Consider the following 26,043-nt stretch of genomic DNA (forward strand, 5'->3'; position numbering starts at 1 on the left):
TAAGCACGCGGATTTTTAATTACTAACTGTTGTTTGTGGTGGGTTGGGGTGTGTGCGTGTGTATTTGAGAGTGGGCGTGCGGGCAGGGTCTGTGAGTCGCTCACTGCAGCTTCAGGACCTTGGACAGCGCTCCCGCGGACCCCTCGTTCTCTTTGCGTGGTCGAAGCACCTGCATTTGTGTGTCTTTCAGCATGTGGTCGGAAGTATTATTTCTTCAGGCAGCGCTACCTTCTATGCGGCTAATACTTTTTTTATGTCATGTTTCGTACCTCATTTGTGCCGTTTTTGAGCGCTTAAAATATCAAATGTGACTAATTCCCCAATCGATGGTGTTCGATTTACCGACCTCGGAAAGCTGTATGGCTAAACAGGCCTTGCTGGGATTTGAACGTGTGCCCTTCAGATCACGACATTTGTCGTCAGAGCGTTCAGCTCGCTGAGCAGCCTCGCTGCACACGGAGTACGCGCCACCTAGACATGCCCCGGGTTAGACGTGTGAGGTGCTTTCCAATTTTGAGTTTTTTAACCTTGTAGATAATTACCACAGCATACAATTATCTTAATGCGAAGTCTTTGGTGATCCTTAATTACTAGTATTTTACTAAAGTGTTGATGTTTTGTCTATAAACCTCAGTAGCTGGATTAAGTACTCTGAACATAAAATGTCGGTTTGCTGTATGACCGAATGCTGCAGCAAGTCGAAAGTTCGCCCCGAAATGTGCGCCCAGAAGACAGACATTAGAACTGTTAGCAAGGGTCCAGGCACGTTGAAAGGTGGCTCAGTTGGTTAATGCCCCTGCTCCGGATATCTGCGTGCCCCAAGGGTAGGTCATAGGAGCGAATTCTCACAGGTTGTCACAGCATTTCATCCTACCGAGACTGACAAAATGAATAACAGACGCCTCAAATTTACACTGCTGCAAAGCGCTACACAGCTAACGGGCGTATGTATCCCTATTCCACAGCTAGCGCCTCAAGAGAAAGCACTAGAAAGGGGTCCCTTATACTTCCCCCAAGTCAGGCATATGCTGCCCCCACTTCCTGACCCTGTCATGAAGAGTTTTTCAAGTTTGTTTGCCCCTTTGTCTCTATTTTTCTTATCTTTCCCTATCTCCTTTTCCTCCCATTTCTGCCTGTCTCTATCTTGTTCTGGGTCAAAGTCTGATGTTGTACAATAAGCCCCAATGATGATGTAAAATAAGCCCCAATCCCCCCAAAAACACAAGCAAAGACATTTAGAATGTTTCAGAAGTGACGTCTATTAGGAGCGTGCATTTTTATAATTTCGACCAAGAAACTTTGTAAAGGTGACGCACTCCACAAAACCTTGCCAGCAGGCAAACTACGCTGCAAAAAACGAATTTTCCCGGAAATATTTCCCACAAAACGTTTCCCTCCTTAAAGATTTTGCGCATTAAAAAAAAAAACTGTTTTGTACTGTTGATGAAACTCGTTACCTTTTAAAAAAATAAAGCCCCATCAACCTGGCAAAATTTAACTGCATAAATTTCACACTCCCAGGTCTCAGATTTTCATCTGTCTTAAACACATTTTATTAAAAGGTGATTGTGAGCAGATGAGCTGCAGACATGGAAAGCCTGTCAGAAAGAGACTTTTGGGGCCCCTAGCAGATCCCCCTTCTCCCTGCAGCCTGTGACTAGGGGTGAGGAGCCCCCCTGTTCATTGCTGTACCGTGCCATACGGTGCAGGGATTACCAGAATCTCCCATTTCTCTATGGGAGCTTGTGCTACGGTGGTTTATGGCCATAGCACAAGCTTCCATAGAGAAATGGGAGTATTCGACAGCGCCATGTGTCGTCGCATTGTAATATCGGTGTCAGGACCGCCGACTGGAGGTTGGCCGGTCCCCAGACCGCAACGGTGTCGCCGCCCGACATCGTAATGTGGTAAATAAGAAAATTAGGGAATGCATATTTCAACTTTCTTTGTGACCTATAAAATTTGTGTTGGCCTCTCATGACATTATGGAGTTCAAAGTGCTCAGAATCGAGGAAAATGTGTGTATTGTTAGCAAAAAGCAGCGATCTTTTCATGAGAACAGAATAGGGAATCATCTGCCACTCACCGTCAGGAAAATTCAGGATCACTCCTTCTCCAGGAACAAAAAAAACAAACATTTAGACCTGGTAGTTCCAAAGCTGAATCGCATTTTGCTAGTCTGAGTCAACTGCGTCAGAATACACATTGGTATGTGTGTGCTCTGCAAATTTCATTCATATTTAATTCATAATTCCAGCCCTCACCATGCCAGTGAAGCTGAGGGCTTTCTTTGCAGAGGTCTGGGAGGTCTCCTTGTCGGATGATGGATTTTACTAATGTCTGTTGAAACCAGGACACTTTCAAGGAAAGAAGTCAGTCGATGAGAAAGCCTAGAATTGTAAGGGCTGTGCCTGAAAACCAGTATGAATGGGAACCTTTGAAGACAAGCATTTGCAAAGCTAAAAGGTCTCACCTTTGAAGCCTACTTGAAAGTGAATGAAAGTGAATTTATAACAGCGCGAATTGCTGCCCTGAGGCGTCCAAGCGCTAGAGGAACCAGTTGGTAGGGTGGGTGAGGTTGCAGACCGGTAGGGAAGGAGAACTGAGTTTATTGAGGAGAATTGAACAGGTGTGTTTTTAGTTGTTTGCGGAAAGAGGCGAGGTCAGGGTTGGATCTCAAATGAGAAGGGAGGGAGTTCCAGATCTTGGCGGCGTTGAAGGCAAACATCCTTCCACCCGATCTTGTCCTTTTGATTCTAGGGACTGTTGCCATAAAAGCCTGGCTAGATCGCAGGTCTCTGCCTGGACGATACTGGCTTACTAGACTACGAGTAATTAGGGCTTGCACTACCGATGCATTTTATTCATTCTGGATAGCATTGGAAAAAATGCAGTGCTTAATTTGAATTGCCGGTAGGTGGCAACAGCACCTATTTTTGGGGACCGGCACTTATTGCGCCATATCAGACATTTCCTGAGGCCAACAAAGGGAAAAACAAACAAAATGAAAAGACGGAGGAAAAAAAACTCAGAAAATCCATCACCATGGGAGAAAGCAGACACCTTTAAGAGTGAGATAACGTGACAGGGGGTGACTGGCAGTGAATTTAAGAGGACTGAGCCCCCATGCTATTCACGCTCTGACATTTTATAGCGCCAACCGCTGGAGTCTAAGCAGCGCTTTGAGCACAATAACCTATTATTTTACAAATAAAGCACATAAAAAATGCCAATGCTGTGTAGCATAAACAAAGGTGAGAAAAGGAGCCAGCAGCCGCTCATTTTATAAGTGCGAGCATGCTCCATGAGGTATGAATACACATGTGCCATGACCTTGGGCGCTGAAATTATGCAATTCTGTGGCCGCAGCTTTTTTCACATAATTTTGGATTTGCCGCATTTTTAACATAATCCATCATCTCCTCCATAATCTTCAGATATTCACACAAAAAAATTGTTTTTGCTCAAATGGATCAAAAGTTACTAAAAATGTTGCAAGACATATATTCACGCGCAGTGGAAGGCCCGTTACATAGATTAATTGGTCATCTTTCATTTGCTTATTCAGTTGTTAAACTGGTACTAATGAAGTGAAATCTTTGCCTAGACAGTATTTCCATGTGTACAAATTACAAAACAATGGAGTAATTCCATCCAAAAATATGTTACATTGTGCTGCATCATTTGCCTTTCCTTGCTGCATTATTTAGTCAACCCAGCCACATAATTTGGTGCTGCCCTGCCGCATAATTCCAGTGAGCATAAGACACACAATTGATGGCTGGAATGCAGAACAAATCAAAACATTCACTCCCAGTCAAGAGATCTGGGTTAAATCCATCATTCTTTTGCTCACCATGCCACCCCAGTTTAGACCTGGCCATTGCAAATCAGTCTTGACCCTGTGCCTCACGGTAACAGTCCAGCCCGAACTGCCAAGCCAGGTCCTCCCTGGACCGGAAATAAGCATCGTAGGACCGGTTTCGGGGTTTCACCCATCTTCACCCACGATAGCTTGATTCCAGTGGCAAAGTGAGCCCGGGACTCATGGCTGGGCATGCCTGGCGCACTTAGGGCCAGAAAGCAAAAGACACACAAATGATGGACGGAATGCAGAGCAAATCAAAACATTCACCTCTGGTCAAGAGATCTGGGTTAAATCCATCTTTATTGAGTTCACCATGCCAACCCAGTTTAGAACTGGCCATTGCAAATCAGTCTTGACCCTGTGCCTCATGGTAACAGTCCAGCCCGAACAGGTCCTTCCTGGACCGGAAACAAGCATCCTAGGACCGGTTTTGGGGTTTCACCCCTCTTCAGCCAGGATAGCTTGATTCAGTGGCACAGTGAGCCCAGGACCCACGTCTGGAAATACCTGGCGCACTTAGGGCGAGAAAGCAAAAGACACACAATTGATGGACGGAATGCAGAACAATTCAAAACATTCACTCCCAGTCAAGAGATCTGGGTTAAATCCATCATTCTTTTGCTCACCATGCCTCCCCAGTTTAGACCTGGCCATTGCAAATCAGTCTTGACCCTGTGCCTCATGGTAACAGTCCAGCCCAAACTGCCAAGCCAGGTCCTCCCTGGACCGTAAATAAGCATCCTAGGACCGGTTTCGGGGTTTCACCCATCTTCACCCAGGATAGCTTGATTCCAGTGGCACAGTAAGCCCAGGACCAAGGTCTGGGCATACCTGGTGCACTTAGGGCGAGAAAGCAAAAGACACACAATTGATGGACGGAATGCAGAACAAATCAAAACATTCACTCCCAGTCAAGAGATCTGGGTTAAATCCATCATTCTTTTGCTCACCATGCCACCCCAGTTTAGACCTGGCCATTGCAAATCTGTCTTGACCCTGGGACTCATGGGAACAGTCCAGCCCGAACTGCCAAGCCAGGTCCTCCCTGGACCAGAAACAAGCATCCTAGGACCGGTTTGGGGGTTTCACCCCTCTTCAGCCAGGATAGCTTGATTCTAGTGGCACAGTAAGCCCAGGAACAAGGTCTGGGCATACCTGGCGCACCTGTAGCGAGAAAGCAAAAGACACACAATTGATGGACGGGATGCAGAACAAATCAAAACATTCACCCCCAATCAGGAGATCTGGGTTAAATCCATCATTCTTTTGCTCACCATGCCACCCCAGTTTAGACCTGGCCATTGCAAATCAGTCTTGACCCTGTGCCGAACAGTCCAGCCCGAACTGCCAAGCCAGGTCCTCCCTGGACCAGAAACAAGCATCCTAGGACCGGTTTCGGGGTTTCACCCCTCTTCAGCCAGGATAGCTTAATTCCAGTGGCACAGTGAGCCCAGGACCCAATTCCAGTAGCCATGTTCATGACTCATACTCATGATGTGCGTGACATGGGCAACAATCCGAGAGGGATCAATAAACAAAAGTACAAAAATGAGGTATCGCAAAACCAATTTTATTGATAAAGAGGAAGGGCCGGTGGTAATTTCCTACTTGGCCCACCAAAAAAAGCTACAAGAAAAAGAAAAAAACAGGACTGTGGGGTGGTATAAGGAGGGCAAGGGAGGAGCAGATCGGAGTAGTCGGTGGGGAGAAGAAAGGGAAAAGAAGCATAGAAGGGAAGGAGCAACAAAGAGGGTGTGGGAGACACACACAAGGAAGAGAACACAGGGATGAAGGGTGTTAGCACACAGGCAAGAGTAACAAGGCTCATGGAGGAAGAGAAGCATATGGACAAGAGAAAGCAACACAGAGTCTGGGTGTAGAGAAGCATGTGGACAAGAGAAACTACCGTAGAAGGTGAGAGAGGGAAGCACCCACGGTAGACAGCTGGAAAATACATACACTCCCATGGAGTGCTAAAGCAAAGGGAAAATAGTCCCCTAAAACCGAGCAGTGGAAGGACACATATAAAGAGGCTATGGAACAGGGGAGGGACAATAACAAGTTGGGCAGGGCAAGCCAACAAATAAGAAGCACGCAAATAAGAGTGACAATAAGGCCAACCAATTGTAACCAATTGGCTGGCTATAATCCCACTGTAAATTCTTGATAGGCTGACAACGGGTGTTTTGTAACTGGAGAGCCTGCACTGTTTGACAGACTCAACCTCGAAAGGCACTTGTGAATGCTGTGCTTTGTTGTTGCTTTTCTCCAGGTTTCAGCCTCACGGAGACTTGGAGGACTCCATCCTTTTAAACCATTGGTAGCTTAGCTCTGATTTATGTTTAGATATGGCGGCCGGCATCAAACCGAGCCAAGGGCTGGAGATCCCCGTCACAGACCTTTCAGAACGTGTTTCACTGCCATACACAGGTTCAACACTTGAGCCACAAAAACTGCCTCTGTTTGATCGCAAAGCAAATGAAAATCCTGCCTTATTACCCTGTCATCTCAGCTCTTCTCCCAAAAGTGTGAGACTCTGGCCCCTCCCACACTTCTCATTGGGTAGGTCTGCCCCCTAGGTGTGTTGTTTGCCAGTGAGCTCTCCAATCACGTCTCTCATTTCTCTTCCCACCCTTAAGTCTGCTAGTTGGGATTCGTCTGCTTCCCAACCGCTCTGACAAACTTGCTCTTAACCTTGCTGTCTTAATATCCCACATGTATTGCTGCAATAGTTTCAACAATAAAAAGAATACTTTCAATCTCCACCAAATCCAGAACCGTGCTGCTCATCGCTTGATTGGTTTTCCACAGTATGACTACACCATTCCCACACTGAAGTCATTCCACGGACTCCTGGCAAAAGAGAAAACCCTTTGGGGCATATTTACAAGCCCTCAGCGCCACTGGAACGTCACTTTTTTTGACGCTCTGGTGGCGCATCGCCATTTTCCATATTCACAAGGGGGCGCTAACACCACCTTGTAAATATAAATTTTTCCGTCACAGTCCTCGGCGGCAAAGGGACGTGCAATGGGTGTTGCAGTGGCCATTCCACGACAACATTTATTGCTTTTTGAGGCTGCTCCAGATTTACAAGGCTGAGGCAGCGCCAAAAACGAACGCCATGGAATACCAGGCGTAAGAATGGTGCAACGAATATAAATTATTAATTTCTCCTTGTTTTTTTGCTCTTTCCATGTGTAGAAGGTGCAAATCGCCATTATTGATCGGTTATAGGGTGCAATGGACAATTTCCTGCACATAAACAATCAATAATGGCGATTTGCACCACAGGCATCCTTGCAACATGGCAGCAGGGTGCCTGCGCTCAGCAGCTTTTTTTGCTCCAGCGCTAAGGGAAACACAGGGGTGAGCCATATTCTTGTGAATACGGCACATCCCTGCATTTTGAAAATATTGCAGCGTGGAGCTGCTGAATTTGGCGCAGCGCCACGCTCCGACATTTCTTGTAAATACGCTCCTTTGTCTTCTCTCAGAGGCGTTACATGACTGTTCACAGTGCTGCGTTGATTGTGGCTTTAATTTCAAATTAAAAGTGTAAGATTTGCCAAGCCGGATCTACTCACAGCTCTGCCGGCAAGACACAGGACATCTGGGGGAAGATCTCTGGCCAGGCAGGTACACTCTACTGCCACAATGGAGGCTTCCAATCACCTTTCCATATTCATGTGGTCACTAGAACTTCTGTTCGTCATCTAGGCATGTTCCTAGACCCCATCATGTACATTGACCCGTAAGTCGGCATTGTGTGACTCTATTTCCCTGCTAGTTAGACTTACAAGCCCATCCATGGTTCCATCGCTAGAGACTGTCTACCAGGATTTGTGTCTTCCAGCAGAAGGCTTTGACACTGTACCTCAGCATACAGAGATTCCATCTTTCTTGTAGGAAAAAACTTTTCTTTTCCAAAGGCTTATTAGTCATTCTCCTGTGTGTATCCCTAGACAAAGCCCTCTGAGGCTACGACAAGGTGCCGAGCAGGTGGTATGCAGCAGATTACAAAAACCCAAATAACTCTGAACCTCGCACTACTTCCAAAATGGCGGTCACTGCTAGGGCTGGACTGATAAAATCAGCGATGGCAAAAAAAGTTCAGACCATCCTCACATTGCAGTAGACCATGGTAGAATGAGGCCATGAGGGGCATGGTTGGGTCATGACAGCTCATCCTCTTCTGAAATTAGACTCCTACCTTGCTGCCCACCGGAATGGCCATCCTGGCTCATGGTCACTGGGCGTCCAGAAGCTTTAGCATGGAAATGTATCCAGACAAGACATGCACAGGTATGTCACACATCCTAGAGCTGCTGTGAAAGAGGGTGGCAGAAGTTAGGTTATAACAGAGGAGACTCTGCGGGGGAAGAGTGAAATGTAAAACATAGTAGTGAGGGGTAGGGTGAGGACGCATCCTCCAGTGGTTGCCGAAACTGCAAATTTGTTTCTTGCGTAATACAAATAATTCTTGTGAAACCTTCAGGTGTGAGGAGTTTTGCACATGGACAGTCATCTGCGTGAGCATTGTACACGAGGTAGACCTTTGCGTACAAGAGTCGTGCATGACACAAGGCCTACTTTTTGAACCATTTTTATTGCCTTCTACATCTTGCAAGTGGCATTAAGTACAACAAAGTGTAGCGTGCCATGTTCATCCTATGATGGTCACTTATATCTTGCACAATAAATGGTTTATGATCCATGTCATTTATTACTTGGGAAACACTTTGCTTAGAGAAACCCAGTAAAAAAAGACAGAAATACAAACAGTAACAATACTAATAACACTATCAGGGTGGTGCCTTATATGCTGAGTCACTACATAATTCCAATTAAATACCTGTTCGATGCTGCTTTCTAATGCCAGGAGTTGATGACCTCATATGAAAGATGCAGTTTGGGTTGGTGTTGACGCAACGATGGGTGGTGGGTGCTGGGAAGGCCCAATCCAGTGACTTATTTATCTATCGTCAACAACATGGTGCTGTTACAACATCCAAGAGATGTGGTACCCTAATTGCAGTCGAGCTGCTTGTCCCTTGAACCAGTTCCACGACTTCCACCCATCCTTCCCTACATTCGCTGCTGCCTCAGCCCCTACAATTGCCCAGCATCAGTGTTACGGCTCCCATTCCGGCCCAGTAAGGCGCTACTGCGCAAGCCTGGGACCATGTGCTGCTTTCCATGATGTGGTGATACCCCTCTTCGCCAATAACAGAACCAAATAAATAAATCTATTGCCCACTTGCCTCTTATTTGGGTGAGGGAAAAGCCCCAGTAGGCAACACTGGGGTTTCAGCAGACCAGGTCTACCAGTCGCCTTCTCTACCACTGCAATTACCTGCCTCCAATAATCCCTTACTCTGGGGCATGATCCTGTTAGATGGAAGAAACCGCCTCCTCCTCTTCCTCCTCCCTGCACATGGGGACTCGGGTGGAGTGTAGGTACCCTCTTCGGAGAAAGGTAGGCCCTGTGTCCGATCTTATACCTCCTCAGCAGTTTAACCCGCATTCCTGATCCTTGAACTGGGCATTCCAATGGAGTCCTGGGCTGGTAGGCCCAGGCCACGAGCCCGCTTCTTCCTTAACATGGTTAAATTTCCCTGCAGGTCAGATTGCAACTCCTTGTACAGTTGTGTGTTCACCCTTCTCCCATTGCCTAGTGTCACTATGGTGTGTAATGTGTGGTTCCCACTGGGTAAGGCTATTTCGAGCCTCACCCTGCTATGTCTTCATACACAAAAGCACACACGCCACCAGCTTATTTAGTAAAAAATAAAATTAAAATAAAAGTACAGTCCCACTGTTTTTCTTAGGATTCCACTGCTAGTGTTGGTGATAACCGGGGTTGCCGCATGCCGGGGTTGCCTAGTCCTGGTTCCACGTTATGACTCTTTCTTCCACCATCTTGCACTTCCAGAGACCGATTCACGAAAGCACTTACGTGGAGTAAATTTACTCCGCACTCTTAACTTTACTACATTAAGGGGCAGATTTACAAGCCCCTTGCGCCATTTTTGCGTCAATTTTCCCATGTTAAAAGTGACGCAAATGTGGCGCACGAGGCTTGTAAATCTGCCCCTAAGTACCTACATCAATCACTTGAAGGTTCTGTTTCATGCCTCCTTTCTCCCATTGTGACTGTTTTCCCATTCTTTTCTTCGCCCATCCTTGTCCTTTCTTTGCCATTCTCTCACTTGCTCGGAACCTGACGATGAAAAATAGGTCCAACCTCTAAAAATGAGTGCTGGTGCAGAACACCTGCAGACACCGGCACAAATTAAGCAGTGTGTTGGGCAAGGTCTCCTTCGAACTACCTGCGTGCAGTCTATTGAATCACAGACGACAAGAGTCACACACGCCTGCATGTAGACGGCAGAACACGCAGCGCACCTCTCTTCGGACAGATGCGCTGGGATTCTGGGTCAGCAGGTGGACAGGTTGGAGTGCCGGGGGCGGGAGAGTGTGTCGTACGGGAGGGGTGGTTTCAGGAAGAATATGCAGCCACGGTGGAGTGGGTGAAGCGGGCTGACGGCCTTTCGGTGGCGGGCACCGTTTACCTCCCCGCTGCTATCACCTGAGAGGTGGTCTTGGAAACGGTTTGAGCCAGAGGTTGAGGACGGTGAACCAATGAGGCAGAACCTCCACCCACCCCAAACACCGCCGCTTGCGTTTCCATTGACCCCATCTCTTCTCCGCCCCCTCCCTCTTCTGAGACTAGTTCTCTATCCTATCCATCGGTTCTTTCCCTGCGTCCTTTCCACCTCTGCTCAATTCTCTCATTTCCTCATCAGCCTCTCACCCCTCCATCATTAGCTCCCCCCCCCTGCATCCCTTACTTTTTTTTTGTGTGCATCTTTTATATAGCGCGAACTCGACCCGAAGGTATTGGAGCGCTGTAAGTGAGCAACGTATTTACATTACATATTCAGGCACTCGGGGAGATTAAGTGATATTTGCCCAGAATCACAGGATGTGGACGCGACTTCGAGTCTCGAACCCTGGTTTCCTGCACCAAAGTCTGCAGTTTAACCCTTCTCCTCTGTCCTCCACCCTCCCCTCCATCACCTTCTCGCCTGCCTCGCCTCAATTCTCTCCTTCCCCCTCAGCCTCTCACCCTGCCATCATTTACTCCCTACCCCGCATCACCTACTTCCCCAACACTCTTGTCTGTCCTCCACCACCCCAACATCCCTCCATCTTCTTCTCACCTGCCTCTCCTCCATTCTCTCCTTTACCACCGCACAGTCCCATCTGGTGTCTTCTTCCTCTTCTCCAGTCCGACCCCACTTCACCCCAGACTCCCCCATCCCTAGTGCCTTCCACCACCCTCTCAACGATTCCCGTCTTTCTCTCATATGTCCTACTCTCTGCCTTCAATCCCTCCCCTCTATCCTCTTCATCCTTCCCACATCCTGGTCCCTCTCACGCTCATCCTCCACTCCGTCCTTTCTTCTCCACCCTCAGTTTATCACACCTCTTCTCCCGCCCGCTTATCTCTCCCTCCTTTTCTTTCAGGATCGGCTCTTGACAATGCTTCTTCTCCTGGCCTTCTTTGTCTCCTCTTCACCTCCATTCAAGCCCTCTCGCTCCCTTGCTTCTGGCACTCTGCCGTCCTCTCCCTCTGCCCCTCTCCCTGTCCTTCCTCCCTGTACCCTCAGTGGTCTCTTTGGCCTCTCCCATTTTATTGTGTCGCCTTCCCGTCTTTCCCTTGTCACTGTCCCTTGCACACTCTTTATGTTCTTACCTCCCATTCTTCACCTCCACTTTCCTGTTTCTACTGCTGCACTCGCTTTAAGCTCCCTTCCCGCTTCTCCTACACTTCTCCTCCCTCCCTAGCTTCCCTTGAAAACCTTCTGGGCACAGTCACAATGGGAGACATTCGATTGAATAAAGTATACTCTGCATAACTACATACTGGGCTAATCTCTGTTCCATAAGGTTCACCATAATGTAGCCTTGAATCTTTTCAGGGAGCCCCATTACTCAGATGTTCCTTTGCCTGGAGAGGTCTTTCAAGTCCTCCACTCTGTATTCGAAGACGCAGACTCTCTCAGTGAGGTCTAGGACTTGTTTGGGTGATACAACTATTGAGAGCCACATTTCCTTTAATGAGGACTCATTTCGGCCTACACATTCATACAATTTCTTTTGGTCTCCTCTAAGCAGACTCAAGTCAATTACTACATTATCAATGTTGTGTTCAATTGTGTCCCTGGGTGGTTTCTGTTAATACTTAGAGCACTGCATCCAATTCGTCGACCTTTCACTACATTTTCACCTCAGCTAGCTATACCAAGAGTGTTCTCTAGGTCATGGGTCGGGTGAGGCATGATTCAGATTAGACGTTGGCCTCGTGGTGTTTTTGATCCTCCATACTTTCTTCTGTGTTGCACGAACATTTCACCTCCTGTTTCCGGCTTCACCAAAGGTATACACCAGTCTCAAGGACAGGTAGATATCCATTCAATGAGGCTGGCCTGTGTGTGTCAATAAAGAGTTTAAGGTAGTTTCAACTAGTTTCAACTAGTTGCCTCTAGCGTGAGCTGGACTATTCTCCACAGCAAGGCTTGCAGTATTTCTCCTGTCACTGGAGTTTCCTTTACTGGGTAAGAGAGATGCCATTTCTTTCTCCTCATGGGCCACTGAATCTGTCAGTGAGAGTGTTTTGTCACTTCTACCTCTCTTTTTGCCACAATAGAAGCAAGACATGTTGTGCTTGGCGTGCACATTTAGTTAAACTAAACCTCTCTTTGGGTATATTGGAACTTCAGTGCCCTTTTAAAAATAAATAAAACAAAAGCAAATATGTCCTGATTTCCAATATTCTCCTATTCAGTTTGTTGGACTTAGGTTGGGAAAAGGAGGCCTAACAGGTGGATTATCATGCACACGCTGCCCCCACTTCTGGACATTGAAGTATGGGATAGAAAAATGGGCAACAATCCAGTATCATAGCAAGACCTACTGCCACCTGGGGCAGCCCCTAAGTTTGCCGGTACAGGTAAGACAAGGGAGGGTGGTGGGTGATGGCCGACTCGTTCGGGGGGTGGCGGGCGATAAACAACTTGTTCTTTGGAGGCAGGGGGATGGCGGTAATCGACAGAAACAACTTGCTCACCTCTGCCGCCCTCAAAAAAGAGTGTCACCTGGGTGGACCACGCCCTCCCATTCTCACCTTGCTACGCCACTGGAACAATCTTAGTCCAAGCGCTTGAGCCACTGGGCCAATGACCCCCAATACTGTCTCTTAAGACCTGGAGTTCAATTGGCCTGCAGTTTATTTACATTTTCCAAAATACATAACCCGCTTACAGACAGGGCAAATCAATATGTATTTATTTATGTAAGTACTGTACCAAACATGTCAATGACCCTCTTCAAATGATTAGGCAAAGTCTCTCTGAGTTGTTCTGTCTATGAAGCACCCTCAACTGCAGGGGGGAGGCGCAGCTCCTGAACCATTGTTTGTTCCTTAATACATGGCCACCAGCTGGACTTGAGCTGTGAGTTTTGAGTATACTTTGGAGTAACCTCACCTGTGTCCATTTCTTAGAAGTTTTTGCCATTTGGCATCTGAAGGCACACTGTTGCAAACCATTCTCCCCCCTTGGCACACAGCCAGCCGCTGCTGGGATTCTCACTGGTGTCTCTTTCAAATTGGCCCTTATAAGCTCTGATTGGTTAGTTCTATTGTGGGGGGGGACAATCATTGAGCCGGTGGTTGCTGGTAGGGCCCACCGGCACTCATTTTTGGAAACTGGCACTTATTTTTCCTCTTCAGACATTGAACGAGAACAAGACAGAGAAAAACAGCCACAAATGAAGAAAGCAGGACATTGGACGAGTGAGATCTGCATCACCAACTCTATCTCCGTGGCACTACTTGTAACGCTGCCTCTTCAGCTTCATGTCTTTCATCCTACTTTGGTTCCTCTGCCTCTTCAACTCTATCTCTATAACCATACTTCTGCATCTCTGCCTCCCCAGCTCTAAATCTGCAATCCTACTTCTGTATCTCTACTTCTGTAATTCTCCCTCTTCAGCACTATGTATGTAACCCTAGATCTGTATCTCTGCTCCTGTAACTCTGCTTCTTCAGCTCTATATCTGTAACCCTACTTCTGCACCTCTGCCTTTACGGTGCTGTCTCAGTTACCCTACTTCTGTATCTCTGCTTCTGTAACTCAGCCTCTTCAGTTCTATATAGGTAACCATACCCAGTGGCGGCTGGCATGGCTTGCCGGTGGTGAGCCCGAGGGGGGTCGCAGGGGGGGCGGTATCACACGGCGGGGAAGGGTGCGCAATATTACAAAAATAATATAAACTTACCTTGCCGCCGGGTCCCGCGTCTCTGCTCCTGGTCTCCTCTAGGAACAGGAAGCACAGTCCCACTGACCAATCACAATGCTGCAATGCAGTTTTGTGATTGGTCTGACGCTCAGCCAGGGAATGAGGGCCTGAGTATGTTTTCCAAGCAGGCTGGAATGCAGCCTGCATGGAGAACAGGGAAAATACGCATGACTGTTTTGGGCGGCCCAAGAGGGACGGCCAAACAGTCATGTGCACTTAGGAGTGGGCAAACCACTCCTCCCCTGCCTTGCTCCTAGAGCAGAGCAGCCCTGCCCGCCCGCCCTCAAAGCAGCACAAACATAAAATTATAAAAACTCAAAGGTACTATAAGGAGCCGCCACTGACCCTACCTATTCCTGTATATCTACATCTGTAACTCTGCCTCTGTAACTGAACATTTGCCACTCCATTTCTTTTACAATTTCTCATTTACGTATATCTTATTACACAAACTCAGTGACAATTGTGTAACTTCACGTGTGCGGCTATACCTCTGTGTGTCTTCCATTGAACTGAGGGCTTTATAGCGTGTACACCCTCACCCCTGCTTTGCTATCGTTTATTACTACATCCATTGCTATAGTTCTATTACTGAGCTCTGAAACTTTGCCAGTAACATAAGCAAAAACCTAACGCCAAGCAATAGCAGGCGTTAGAAAGGCGCAACGAGGAGAAATACTTTTATTTCTGCTCGTTTTTGCTTTTTCTATGTGTGCTGCATTCTGCACCACACATAGAAAGAACAAAACACCATTAATGATTGTTTATGTGCAGAAAAGTGTCCCTTCCTGCACATAAACAATCATTATATAATGACGATTTGCTACTTCTATGTCTGCCTCAGTCTGCAGCACACAGAGAAGTAACAAATCGCCATTATTGATTGTTTATGTGCAGGAAGGGACACCTTCCTGCACATAAACAGTCATACCCTCAACACAGGAACCCTTGCACTATGGAGCAAGGGTGCATGAGCATACTTAGGCCGAGACCAGTCGTAGGCGAGCGCACTGTTGGGTGGGGAGGGAGGGTGTTGGGGAATAGGGACTGGGGAGGGGGTATGACGGGGAGGGGGGGAAGGGGGGAGGAAAAAATCTCCAAAGCGGAATGTAGACATCCTATGAGGATACAAACAATACTATAGGTTGACATAGGTTATGTATACTGGCCCACATGTTGTCGCTGCCCGGCCTCCGGGATGTGGGCTAACAAGCTGTGTATGAAAGCCTTCTGGCCCAGAAAAGAAACGGCACTGGCGCTAGCGGTGCAGGGCCACTATGTATGTACGATGATTATCCTGTGATTCTGCAATAAAAACGGTTTAAAAAAAAAAAAAAAATGGAGCAAGGGTGCATGCATTGGTGCTAGTGCTAGGGAAAGCACAGGGGTGTAAATAAGGCACATCCCTGCGTTTTGGAAATGTCGGAGCGCGGCGCTGCCAAATGTGGCGCAGTTCCGGGCTCTGGCATTTCCTTGTAAATATGCCCCTCTGCCTTCACCTCTGCTGTTCTGCCTCTGCTGCTCTCCCCTCATTCCATCCCTACACTTTCTCCCATCGTTGTTCTTTCTTTCTCCACTCTGTTGCACGACTCCTTGTGATTTTTATAATCTTCTGCTGCCTAAATCTGCCCCCCTTTCTCTGTGCACTTTAGGCCCTAGTGAAGCCCCCAGCACCCGCGCCTGTAAGTCTATGGCCTGGAGTGGGAGTGCTGCTTTAAACCCTGACACCCTTGCACACCCCTGTTTGCACAGGGGGGTTCAGTAATGAGTGGGGAAGAGTGTTCTGAGTTTTTCCAGGTAAATGTCAGCAGTTCAAAGCAGCTAATGTTTACTGGATGAAAAGGTCTGATTCAGAAAGCACACACATCCACGTTATTCCCCATTGCAGAGGGGAAAACGTGTAACAGATGCTATTGTTGTACATGATAGGTTACCCCAAAGTATTAGTATCTGAAGGGTGCGGTAATAGTAGCTGCTCTCTAATGCACTTGTAGTGAAGGCCTGTGCAGCCTATGCAAGCCCTCTATAGGCACTCTGCCCTGAGTTACACCAGGCTCTTGTTCTCAGCCTCTGGCCATTCTCCACTCTCCTCTGCCTCCGTCGGGTGTCACTGTGGTTGAGGAAGTTTGCAGAGAGACCGGAAATCCCAGGCACAGGTGCAGACTCCCTGGTGTGCTCCTGCCTGCCAGGCACTGCCCCGGGATGCCATGTGTGATCTTCGAGCAGAAATAATCTGTAGTGGCAGGAACAGAATCCAACACGCAGAGAAATCCGAAAGTGGCTGTTTTCAAGTCAATATTACAAACATCTCTACCAATGCATGCATTATCTATCTATCTATCTATCTATCTATCTATCTATCTATCTATCTATCTATCTATCTATCTATCTATCTATCTATCTAATCTAATCTAATCTATCTATCTATCTATCTATCTATCTATCTATCTATCTATCTATCTATCTATCTATCTATCTATCTAGATATCTAGCTATCTATCTAGCTATCTATCTAGATATCTATCTAGATATCTATCTATCTATCTATCTATCTATCTATCTATCTATCTATCTATCTATCTATCTATCTATCTATCTATCTGTTATAAAAAAAGGGAATTTCACCAAAACACCCCAGTTGAAGGGTTAGTGTAGTTACAATGTGAAACCTAAAAAACACTGAAATTCGCCAGTTATAATAAGCGGTGCAGTCATAACTCCCACAATGCACTGCACATCAACACACAGGATGTCACATTAGCATCACAAATTAGATCACTGATTACCTCTCTAAAGCTGATTTGGGGCAAGGTGGGGTCAAAGCAGGGTTGGAGCACACGCGAGGTACTCTCCCCAGGATGCACTGGGCTTTGAAAAGACACAGATGTGTCGTGTGTCGGTGGGGTATCTGACTACAAACTCACTATGTGTATACAAAGGAAGTGCCCAGTAACTTGTGCCCAAAGCCCACTGAGTGAGCTACAGTAGACCCTAGGCAAAGTATGGCTGAAGGCAGTGGTGGCTGCCACGTATGAATAGGGGTGAGTAGAAAAAAAATGTCAATTACCTGGCTGCCGATCACCGGCTCTCCTCCATCCTCTTCTGTTCCTTCCAGAAGCAGGAAGCACACAGGCTCCCCTTAGCCAATCATAACGCTGCTGCCACGAGTATGACAGAAGCATTGTGATTGGTTTGAAGCCCTGGTTTGGCACTCAGACAGGCAGTGGAAGCCTGTGCATGTTCTCCACCCAGGCTGTGCAATACAGTCACAAAATTCAATGAACAACAGTGTCTCAGACACTGTTTGGGATTCCCAATGGAGTCGCAAATTGCATGCCTCATGAATATTAATGAGACTGTCACAACTTGCGAGTCCATTGGGAATGGCTGGCACTCCCAGGGATGGTGGCCTGCTGTGGTCAGAAGACCACCATGTCTGGGACTACTTTGTCAATAAAGCAGTTTTTTTTTTTAAATGCAGCTCGTTTTCAGGATGCATTTAAGAGAAAAATTAAACTTTTCAGTTTTATTTTTTAAGGGCAGGCAGTGGTCCCTGAGTTTACTGCCTGCTCTTAAAAAATATTGGTGCATCCATTCACAAAGGAGAAGGGGTCCCCTGGGGACCCCTTCCTGTTAGGGGACCCCCGGGGACCCCTTCCCGTTTGCAAGTGCCTTACCACCCTTCTGAGAAGGGTGGCAAACTGCAAGTGTGTCGCAAAACGATCGTACATTGGGTAAAGACTCGCTATTAGGAAGGGACGCCCTTGGCACAGCCCCTCCTAATAGCGAGTCACTAACCCTATTTTACGAGTCGCTAATTGGTTAGCAACTCGCAAAATAGGGTTAGTACATTGGGATGACCAATTTTGCGGTCGCAAAGGGGCCGAAATCCCCAGTGCGACCGCAAATAACAGTCGTACATCTGGCCCCTTGTTTGCCTGGAGCTATTTCACGCTACCTTGAGGTCTGTTGAAAAAGGATGGATTCATCAATAATGCAACTCTATGGGATTTGTTGGCGCAACGGTCCAGGTCAAGGCCAGGTTAGCAGCCCAGTGATCTGCAGCAGAGGGGACTCGCTGCCTGTTAGATTTCATAACGTTTCAGTGCAAGAGCACAGGCTGATCGCCTAATTCTCCCATGCACAATGTCATAGGTTGGCAGGCCATCTCTGGGACTCCAACAGAGCAGCACGGGCCGCTGCAGCAGTGGCTGATGGAGTGAATTGAGTACGAATGTGCATCGCGAAGTCGGTAGGTTGGGTATGCTCAGGCTTGGCGAAACATGTGCCTCTGGTTGTGTGCAATTATGAGGAGAATTAAAAACACCATGGGAATCTAAATTAACCAATATCTGCAAAAAGCAAGGTGTATTTATTCTGCTCCACTTATCATATTTTGGGGTCAAATTGAGCTTTTGTCAGCCCCCAAAAAAGATCTCCAATAAAAACCCTAATGGAAGGAATTCATCCAGTGAGTATTCAGGCAAGCTCAGTAGCCTTTCCAGACTGAGATCTATGCATCACTTAGGGCCTGATTTATATATTGTCGTAAGGGTACTCAGTCATAACGGTGACAGAGTTCCCTCGCCGCCAATATACTATTCAGCCTGCCAAGTTTATTTGCAGGCGGACCTTAATTTTGGCCACGGCAGAGACAACTCTGTCTTTGCTGTTGCCAAACTTCTCCGACTGCCCTGGGAAGTAAGGGCCGTTGGAGAAATGGCTGCATGTTCGCCCATCCAGTTTAGATGGGCGGACCTGTCGTCATTTTTCACTGTTCCTTACCGCCAGGGAACACTAATGCTCCTCTCGCCATGGGAGATAACTCCCATGGCTAGGGGAGAACTACTTTTTTTATTTTCAAAAAGTGAATTCGGTTTGCGTGCCCCTGAGGGGCTTCATGAATCTGGAGTAATGCAGCACAAATCGCTGCGTTGCATTGCTCTGTCCTGGGAAGGTATTGCGTGGGTGTTCTCACACACTTCCCATGGTTTTGATGGATTCCCAGATTTGCCAAAAGTGGTAGACCTGGGAAAGCACCAAAAAGATATGTCTTCCCAGGGGAGACATAATGAGGAGAAATATCTTTATTTCTACTCGTTACTTCCACTTTCTATGTGTGCTGCATTCTGCAGCACATATAGAAAGAGGTACATGTTTCTCAGGATTGTTTTTGTGCAGGAACAATCCTGCATGCAACACAGACACCCTTGCATCAGTAGCGACCGAGCGGCCGGACTGGAGGGGAGGTAAAAAAAGAACATACCTCCTCATCGCTCTCCCGCTCTCTCCCACGTCGTCTCAGTCTCTCCTCTCCGGGGCCGGAACAGGAAGCAGCCATCCTCCCTACCCTAAGCCAATCACAATGCTGCAATACAGCGTTGTGATTGATCTAAGCGCCGTGGTTCGGAGCTCAGCCAGGAAATGGGTGCCTGGGCATGTTCTCCGCCCAGGCTGTAATGCAGCCTGCATGGAGAACATGCGACGTGTGCATGACTATTTGACCGTCCCGAGAGGGCCGGCCAAACAGTCATGTGCACTCAGGAGTGGGCAAACCACTTCTCTCCTGCTCTGAGAGCAGAGCAGCCTCACCCGCCCCGCAAAGCTGCGCAGCAGGAACAAATTCCATGATAAAGACCTTAAGTTGTTTTCATTGTATTTTATCTTTCTTTCACTGCTTTTCAGCAGTGGGGTGACGGTCCGCCACATAAACGGAGGAGCCGCCACTGCCTTGCATCATGGTGCACGGGTGCCTGCGTTGGCGCTAGGCAGCCAAAAGGGCACCTGCGCAGGGACAAAGTCAGGATTGCATCATATTCTTTAAAACACAGCACATTCTTGCCCTTTCCCAGTCACGCATCACAGCACAGTGCAGCAAGGCGACTTTCCCATAGATATGCTCATAAGTGCCTAGTGTGTGCCTACATACTACTGGGCTCTTCAAAATACTTTTGCAAATCTGCTCAGCATTTTATAAAAGTTTGCTCCTTTGGGAAGAAAATAGTGGTCCCTGAAACTTAGAGAAAAATAGGCAGCGATTTTTTAAAGATTTGTCGATGCTGTCTCTGAACGAGTGTTTTTGCCCTTCTTAAATGCAGAGATTCTATTACTTTTAGGAATGCTCAGCAGGTCTGAATATATAAGAATTAAAAGGTTTATTGAGAATTGGTATATTTTGGTAATATTGCCAGCAAATCAAATTTATAATTTCACATTACTACATGGTATTGTGTTAAAATGGTATCTATCATATGTACTAGCAAAAACTACTCACAAATTCTTTCCACCTTCGAAGGTTTAGCACCTCCTTCAGTTGGTTCGAACCATGCGGACAGAGATGTTTTAAGGCATGGGCAAAGTGGGCTCTGGCCCAGGGCCCCAGACTTTCAGGGGGGCCCCGATAGAGTCAGCTCTGTTCTGCAGAGAAGCCTGTCCTGATGACCCGAATAATTCTTAAACAGATTGTTTTAACTACTGTTTCCTTTTAATTTATTATTAATGTGGGTGAAGTGTGAGAGTCTATTACAGCCATTCTGCAGAGAAATATTGTGCTTATGTTTCATGCAACATCCATTAAATAAAGTTTCTTTCAGATAATAGCAGGACCTCACATATGAGAAATGGGAGGGTGTCAGGGAGATTATTTGCAGTTATATTAGTGGGCTGCTATTGTAGTACAATATTGAAAACACACATCACTATCCCTGAATATTAAATTTAATAACTTCAGAATTTTGATGAGTGCACCTTTGCACTGTCAGTGACCTTTCCAAAGAGGGCATGAAAGAGCTGAAATTGGATTATAAATTCAAAGCTGTTCCAAACAGGGGCCCCCAAAATATGATCCGCCGCGGGCCCCCAATATTCTTAAGAAGCCCCTGCATGCGGAAGGCATAATGCAGCAGGAGGCAATGCACTATTGCTTGCATAACAGGGATAGGAGTTGTAAGGAGGTCCTGCTGGTACCAATGCACCACCATGGTAGGGGTTTTCCTTAATTTTCTAAGGTAGTTTCCTTCATTTTCTGAGGTAGTTTTTGTCTCCTCGCTACATCCGTTTTTTAAAACGCCCCAGGAAGCATCAATTCATAATTCATATTTTTATGAGTGGATTGTTAAATGGTGATAATATTACATTATTTGGCTCTCACTGGCCCTGAATATGCTGAGTTTGATTGATTTTTTGTGGGATAATGTTTCATTTACGTCCAGGTACATTTTTGCATTTCCTTTTGATTTAGTAGTAAAGTAAACTTGAATTTGACACTGACTAGCAAGAGTCAAAAAGGACTAATTTGAGTTAAAGATTTGAATGATTGGAATAATTATTTTTGCATCACATATTCCTTCAGGTTTTTTGGGGTGCTCTGCAAAGGGAAGACCCCACTTGAGCCTTAAAACATTCTTAAATCGAATTGTCTTTAAACCGTTGGCAGAGTCGCTGTGAACACACCAACTTTTATGTCGACTTTCTTTTTGGGCGCGTCTGTACTGGTTCCTGTAGGTATCACCATTGACATCTTTCTGGATTCCCCCCCTCCTCAAGAAAATAGAGTCTCGAGAGCAGTGCTCTGCAAACCTTTTAATGCCACGCCCCCAAAAAATAATTGGGCCCCCCCGAATATTTTCTGATTATTCTATTAAATTTGCAGTTTTAAAATATGTCTAGACTTATTTAAACATTACAGTTATGTTAAACCTTTTAAAAGTGGAATCAAATACATACTATTCTGGTTAGCTAGGCCTTACTAACGTGTAAAGGTATCCACGGTGTGATTATCCAAAATGTGTGTGGGGAGGATGATTTGAAGAACATTTGGAGTCCCTTCCCTTTTGACACATACACCCAGCCAGATATAAATGACAAAGGATGTTAGTAATGTCCCATTACAGAGAGGCTTACTGCTGATCATTTATTTTCTGGTACAAAAGGGGGTGGTGATGGACGGAGCATGAGAAACAATCAAACACTCACACCCAGTCAACAGATCTGGGTTTGATCCATCACCATTCTTTAGCCCACTCTGCCACCCCAGTTCAGACATGGCCATATGCAAATCAGTCTGACCCTGTGCCTCATGGAAACAGTCCAGCCCGAACTGCCAAGCCATGCCTTCCCTGGACTGGAAACAAGCATCCTGGGACCGGTTTCTGGCATTTCAGCCGTCTTCAGCCAGGCTTGCTTGAATCCAGTGGCAAAGTGAGCAAGGGACTCACGTCTGAGCATACTCTGCCAACTTATGCTTCTTTTAACCAGAGCCTGGCACACCACTTGGGATCAGTAAAAGCCCTTCTAGAGGGGGTCCACCCCCAGTTTGAAGACTCCTGCTCTAGAGTGATTCTATGACTCATACAACAGACAGCAGCTTAGTTCTTTTGAATGTCCTCCAGTGTTTTTCTTTAAATAGCCATGGGATGTCGCTGCTACAGTATCAGGGCCATGCACCACAGTGACCCTGTGTGGTTGAGTGTAAATTGCAGCCTCGCTCTGAGACCTTAGGGGGTGTCTTACTCTAACTGTACACCAGGTGTCGCTGATGTGTAAGTGTACGCTTGTGCCAAGAAGGATGATTCTGCTGCCCTTGCAGCCACAAGCAAGGAATCTGTGCTCAGATTCCTGACAAAGGCAATTTTGGAACTAACATTGTTCACATGGTTGCAACTGTTTTTGCATGCTACTCTCTGTTCTGTTTTTAATTCTTATAAGTTCAAATTCATAAATGGGTTGTGACTTATCTCTGCTTGTTTCCTCCCCCACTGTAGACTAAACATCACCGAGGTGGTGCTTTGCCTCTCACTGCAAAACACCCTGCTTGAATTCCCAGAGGGTGAGAAGTTATCTGCGGGACGCTTGACTATGTCACGTGAGGATGAAGGTGGGTGCAAGCTGACCTCGGTCTACAAACATAAGGAGCGGAAGCCGAAGAAACCCCACTATATCCCTCGGCCATGGGGGAAGCCATACAACTACAAATGCTTCCAGTGCCCCTTCACCTGCATGGAGAAGTCACACCTCTACAATCACATGAAGTACAGTCTGTGCAAGAATTCCCTCTCTCTGCTCATTGAGTCCGACTGGCCATACAAGAAGGGGAACCTACTCCACCCAGAGCTCCACCTCCTGCATGCCACTGAAGCTCTGCGGCACCGCACCCATCAATCTGATGAGTCGGACAACTCCAACTCTGATGCTCATCCCGCCAAGCCAGCTCCTAATGGAGGCCTGGAGGAAGGTAGCAAAGCAGAGACAACAACCACCAATGGGTCACGGGATGACCAGCACCAGTTTGAAGATGAAGAGGAGGAGGAAGAGGAGGATGAAGAGGAGGCAGCTATAATGACAAAGGAAATGGACCAGAGACACAAGAAAGAGGAAGGGCAAGATGTGAGAAGCCAAGGTACTCCTGTGGACCACGACGTGGGCACTGTGCTCCTTGGACTCAAGAACAAGAAAAATAAACCATGCAAAGAGGTTGAGTCTGACTTTATGATCACTGATGTCTATTCGCTGAAGAACCAAGTCAATAATGGCAAAGAATCAGTTGCAGTCGAACCAGAAATCAAGTCCAAAGATTACAAGATGCCAACAAATTGCCATGGAACTGAAGACGTTCTCATGGAACAGTGGAAGCTGCTAAGCAATGGATCAAAACGGGCTGCAGAGGAGGTTCCCCCTCAAAGCACCGAAGCCAAAAGCATGCCGTGTTACCCACCTCCTGCATACAGCGACTACCACGAGCAACAGGGCCTTAATCTCTCCTTACTGGGCATCAATTATCCACTCAGCCCAAATCTCTTTTCCTACCTTGCGCCTACAATGGCAAGCAGCTTGACCTCACACCCACACCTGACCCAGCTACCATTCCTAGCTTCCACCACCCAGCTGATGCCCCCACACTCCACCCACTTTCAACCCATCCAGAGCCAGGACCGGTCCACCTTCTTGCCTCGGTTCTACTATCCTTTGCTCTTCGAACATTCCTTTGGCTCCTGTGAAGGCAAGATGGCTGCAGGTAAGGCAGAGGTCCAGCAGCCATCAGGTTCACCTGCTGCTGCACCTTCGCACGTCAAACTGCTTGGAGAGGCCCGAAAGGATGGCATGCGCAAGATTCCCATCGTCAACAACAACATCCCAGGGGCTTCCAGTCTGAGGGAAAGGCCTCTTCCGCCAGACATCTGCCACAAAGTTTCCCTGGTTCAGGAGGAAGAGGAGAAATGGCCAAGCGATGGCAGCAAGGCGAAACAAACTTTGAACAGTCTTCATCAAAAGGCAGCATCTGTGGTTTACAGGAACACCATGCTCGGTTTCAGAGATGGGTCCAGCCTCCCAAACAGACTCCGCAAGTCCGATGTGACAATGGCCGCTTGTCTGGAAATGGCGGGAGCATCAAACGGCTCCTTGAAAAGGAAGTCCTCGAGTGGGAGTGGTACTGACTTCTTGAAAGATATCATTGCAACTGAAAACTTAAGGAACAGCAAATTCAACTACCAAACCAGGTAGGACTAGAACTGTGTAGCTTTTTGTGGGATAATGTGAGGATAAGTGCTTTAGAAGGTGATATAACGCGACTACTAGCTAATATTGGCCACCCAGCCATATGCTTGAAAAATTAGTTGACTTGTGGAAGCATTTCTAAATTACATGGTAAACACTGTTACAAAAAAATGTCAATTATGGCCACAACACCATATCACAATTTAACCCTAAGAGGCATAACACTGTGGGTTCACAATGTGGTGGTAAAATATATAGCATCCACAAAATTAACATGAAGCAAGATAAGTACATGTGGAGTTAAGAATATTAAATCTATACCTCCCTGTGTATACTCACCCTTTTCATATAGTCGTAATCAATATTGTGCATACAATATTTATGCAGGTTGATTTTTCAACTGCGATATTGTGACATACATCGCCACTTCCATTATCAGTGTCACAAACTGGACCAACATTTAACAATGGTAGGCATTGAAATATCCTGTACCCTGTACGATCCACTATGTCCAGAGACCTGAGGCACATTGTCGTGAGTGAGCTTCCACTGCTACTAACTGTGCTTGCCTGGCATGTGGTTTTGTACACGTGTGTCCATTTTCAAATGATGGGTACCTCAAAGAAGGCTATTGAGGGATATGAAATTCTTAGGATATTTTTCAATGCATCAAAATGAGATTATAAACAAGAATTACTCTAGGACGAATCTTGTGCAAGTTCTCATTCAAAGCAAAGTATTTTTAATCTCTAAGATGTTCTCTTGAACCTAACTCAACCCTCCCGACCGCCACCTGCATCCACACAAGTTTTGTGAGAACTGAATACGAAAAAATAATCATCTATGCCTTTTAGAAATACCCACCTCATGTTGTCTTCAATGACATGAGTGGTATGCTCATAGGGCCTTGGTTTCTCATTATCCTTATACAGAAGTGTCCATCTAGAGCAGGGTTCTCCAAAGTCGGTCCTGGAGGGCTAGATCCATGCCAGATTTTTTGCATTTCCTCATTTAGATAAATGTAGTTATATTAAAAATCTGGCATGGATCCGGCCCTTCAGGACCGACATTGGGGAAACCTGATCTAGGGTCAAGGAGAGCTGGCACATGCCCATGTAAAGGCTGTTAGTTTAGATTTATTATTTGCAAATTTATCTTATGTGGAAAAGTGGAAATCCTGTGATGTATCAGGCTTGACACCTCGTCCTGATATGTAACCAACGCATTCTGGCTTCAGCAAAAGCACTAAAGTGTCCAAAAGGCTCATGCTAGAAACCTTTATTATATTTATTTAAATTTACAAAACATGTAGG

The 26,043-nt window shown here is 46.6% G+C and overlaps 1 protein-coding gene across 1 annotated transcript in view; it reads left to right on the plus strand.

The window, feature by feature from the left end:
- Positions 1-26,043, plus strand: part of PRR35 (proline rich 35) — a 138,989-nt gene that overhangs the window by 106,103 nt on the left and 6,843 nt on the right. Inside the window, exon 2 of the mRNA XM_085630162.1 lies at positions 22,999-24,732. Coding sequence (XP_085486288.1) covers positions 23,093-24,732 — 1,640 coding nt within the window. The 5' untranslated portion in view covers positions 22,999-23,092. The remainder of the gene's footprint in view (positions 1-22,998; positions 24,733-26,043) is intronic.

Source organism: Triturus cristatus, chromosome 10 (genome assembly GCF_964204655.1).
Source record: "Triturus cristatus chromosome 10, aTriCri1.1, whole genome shotgun sequence".
Lineage (NCBI taxonomy): Eukaryota > Metazoa > Chordata > Amphibia > Caudata > Salamandridae > Triturus > Triturus cristatus.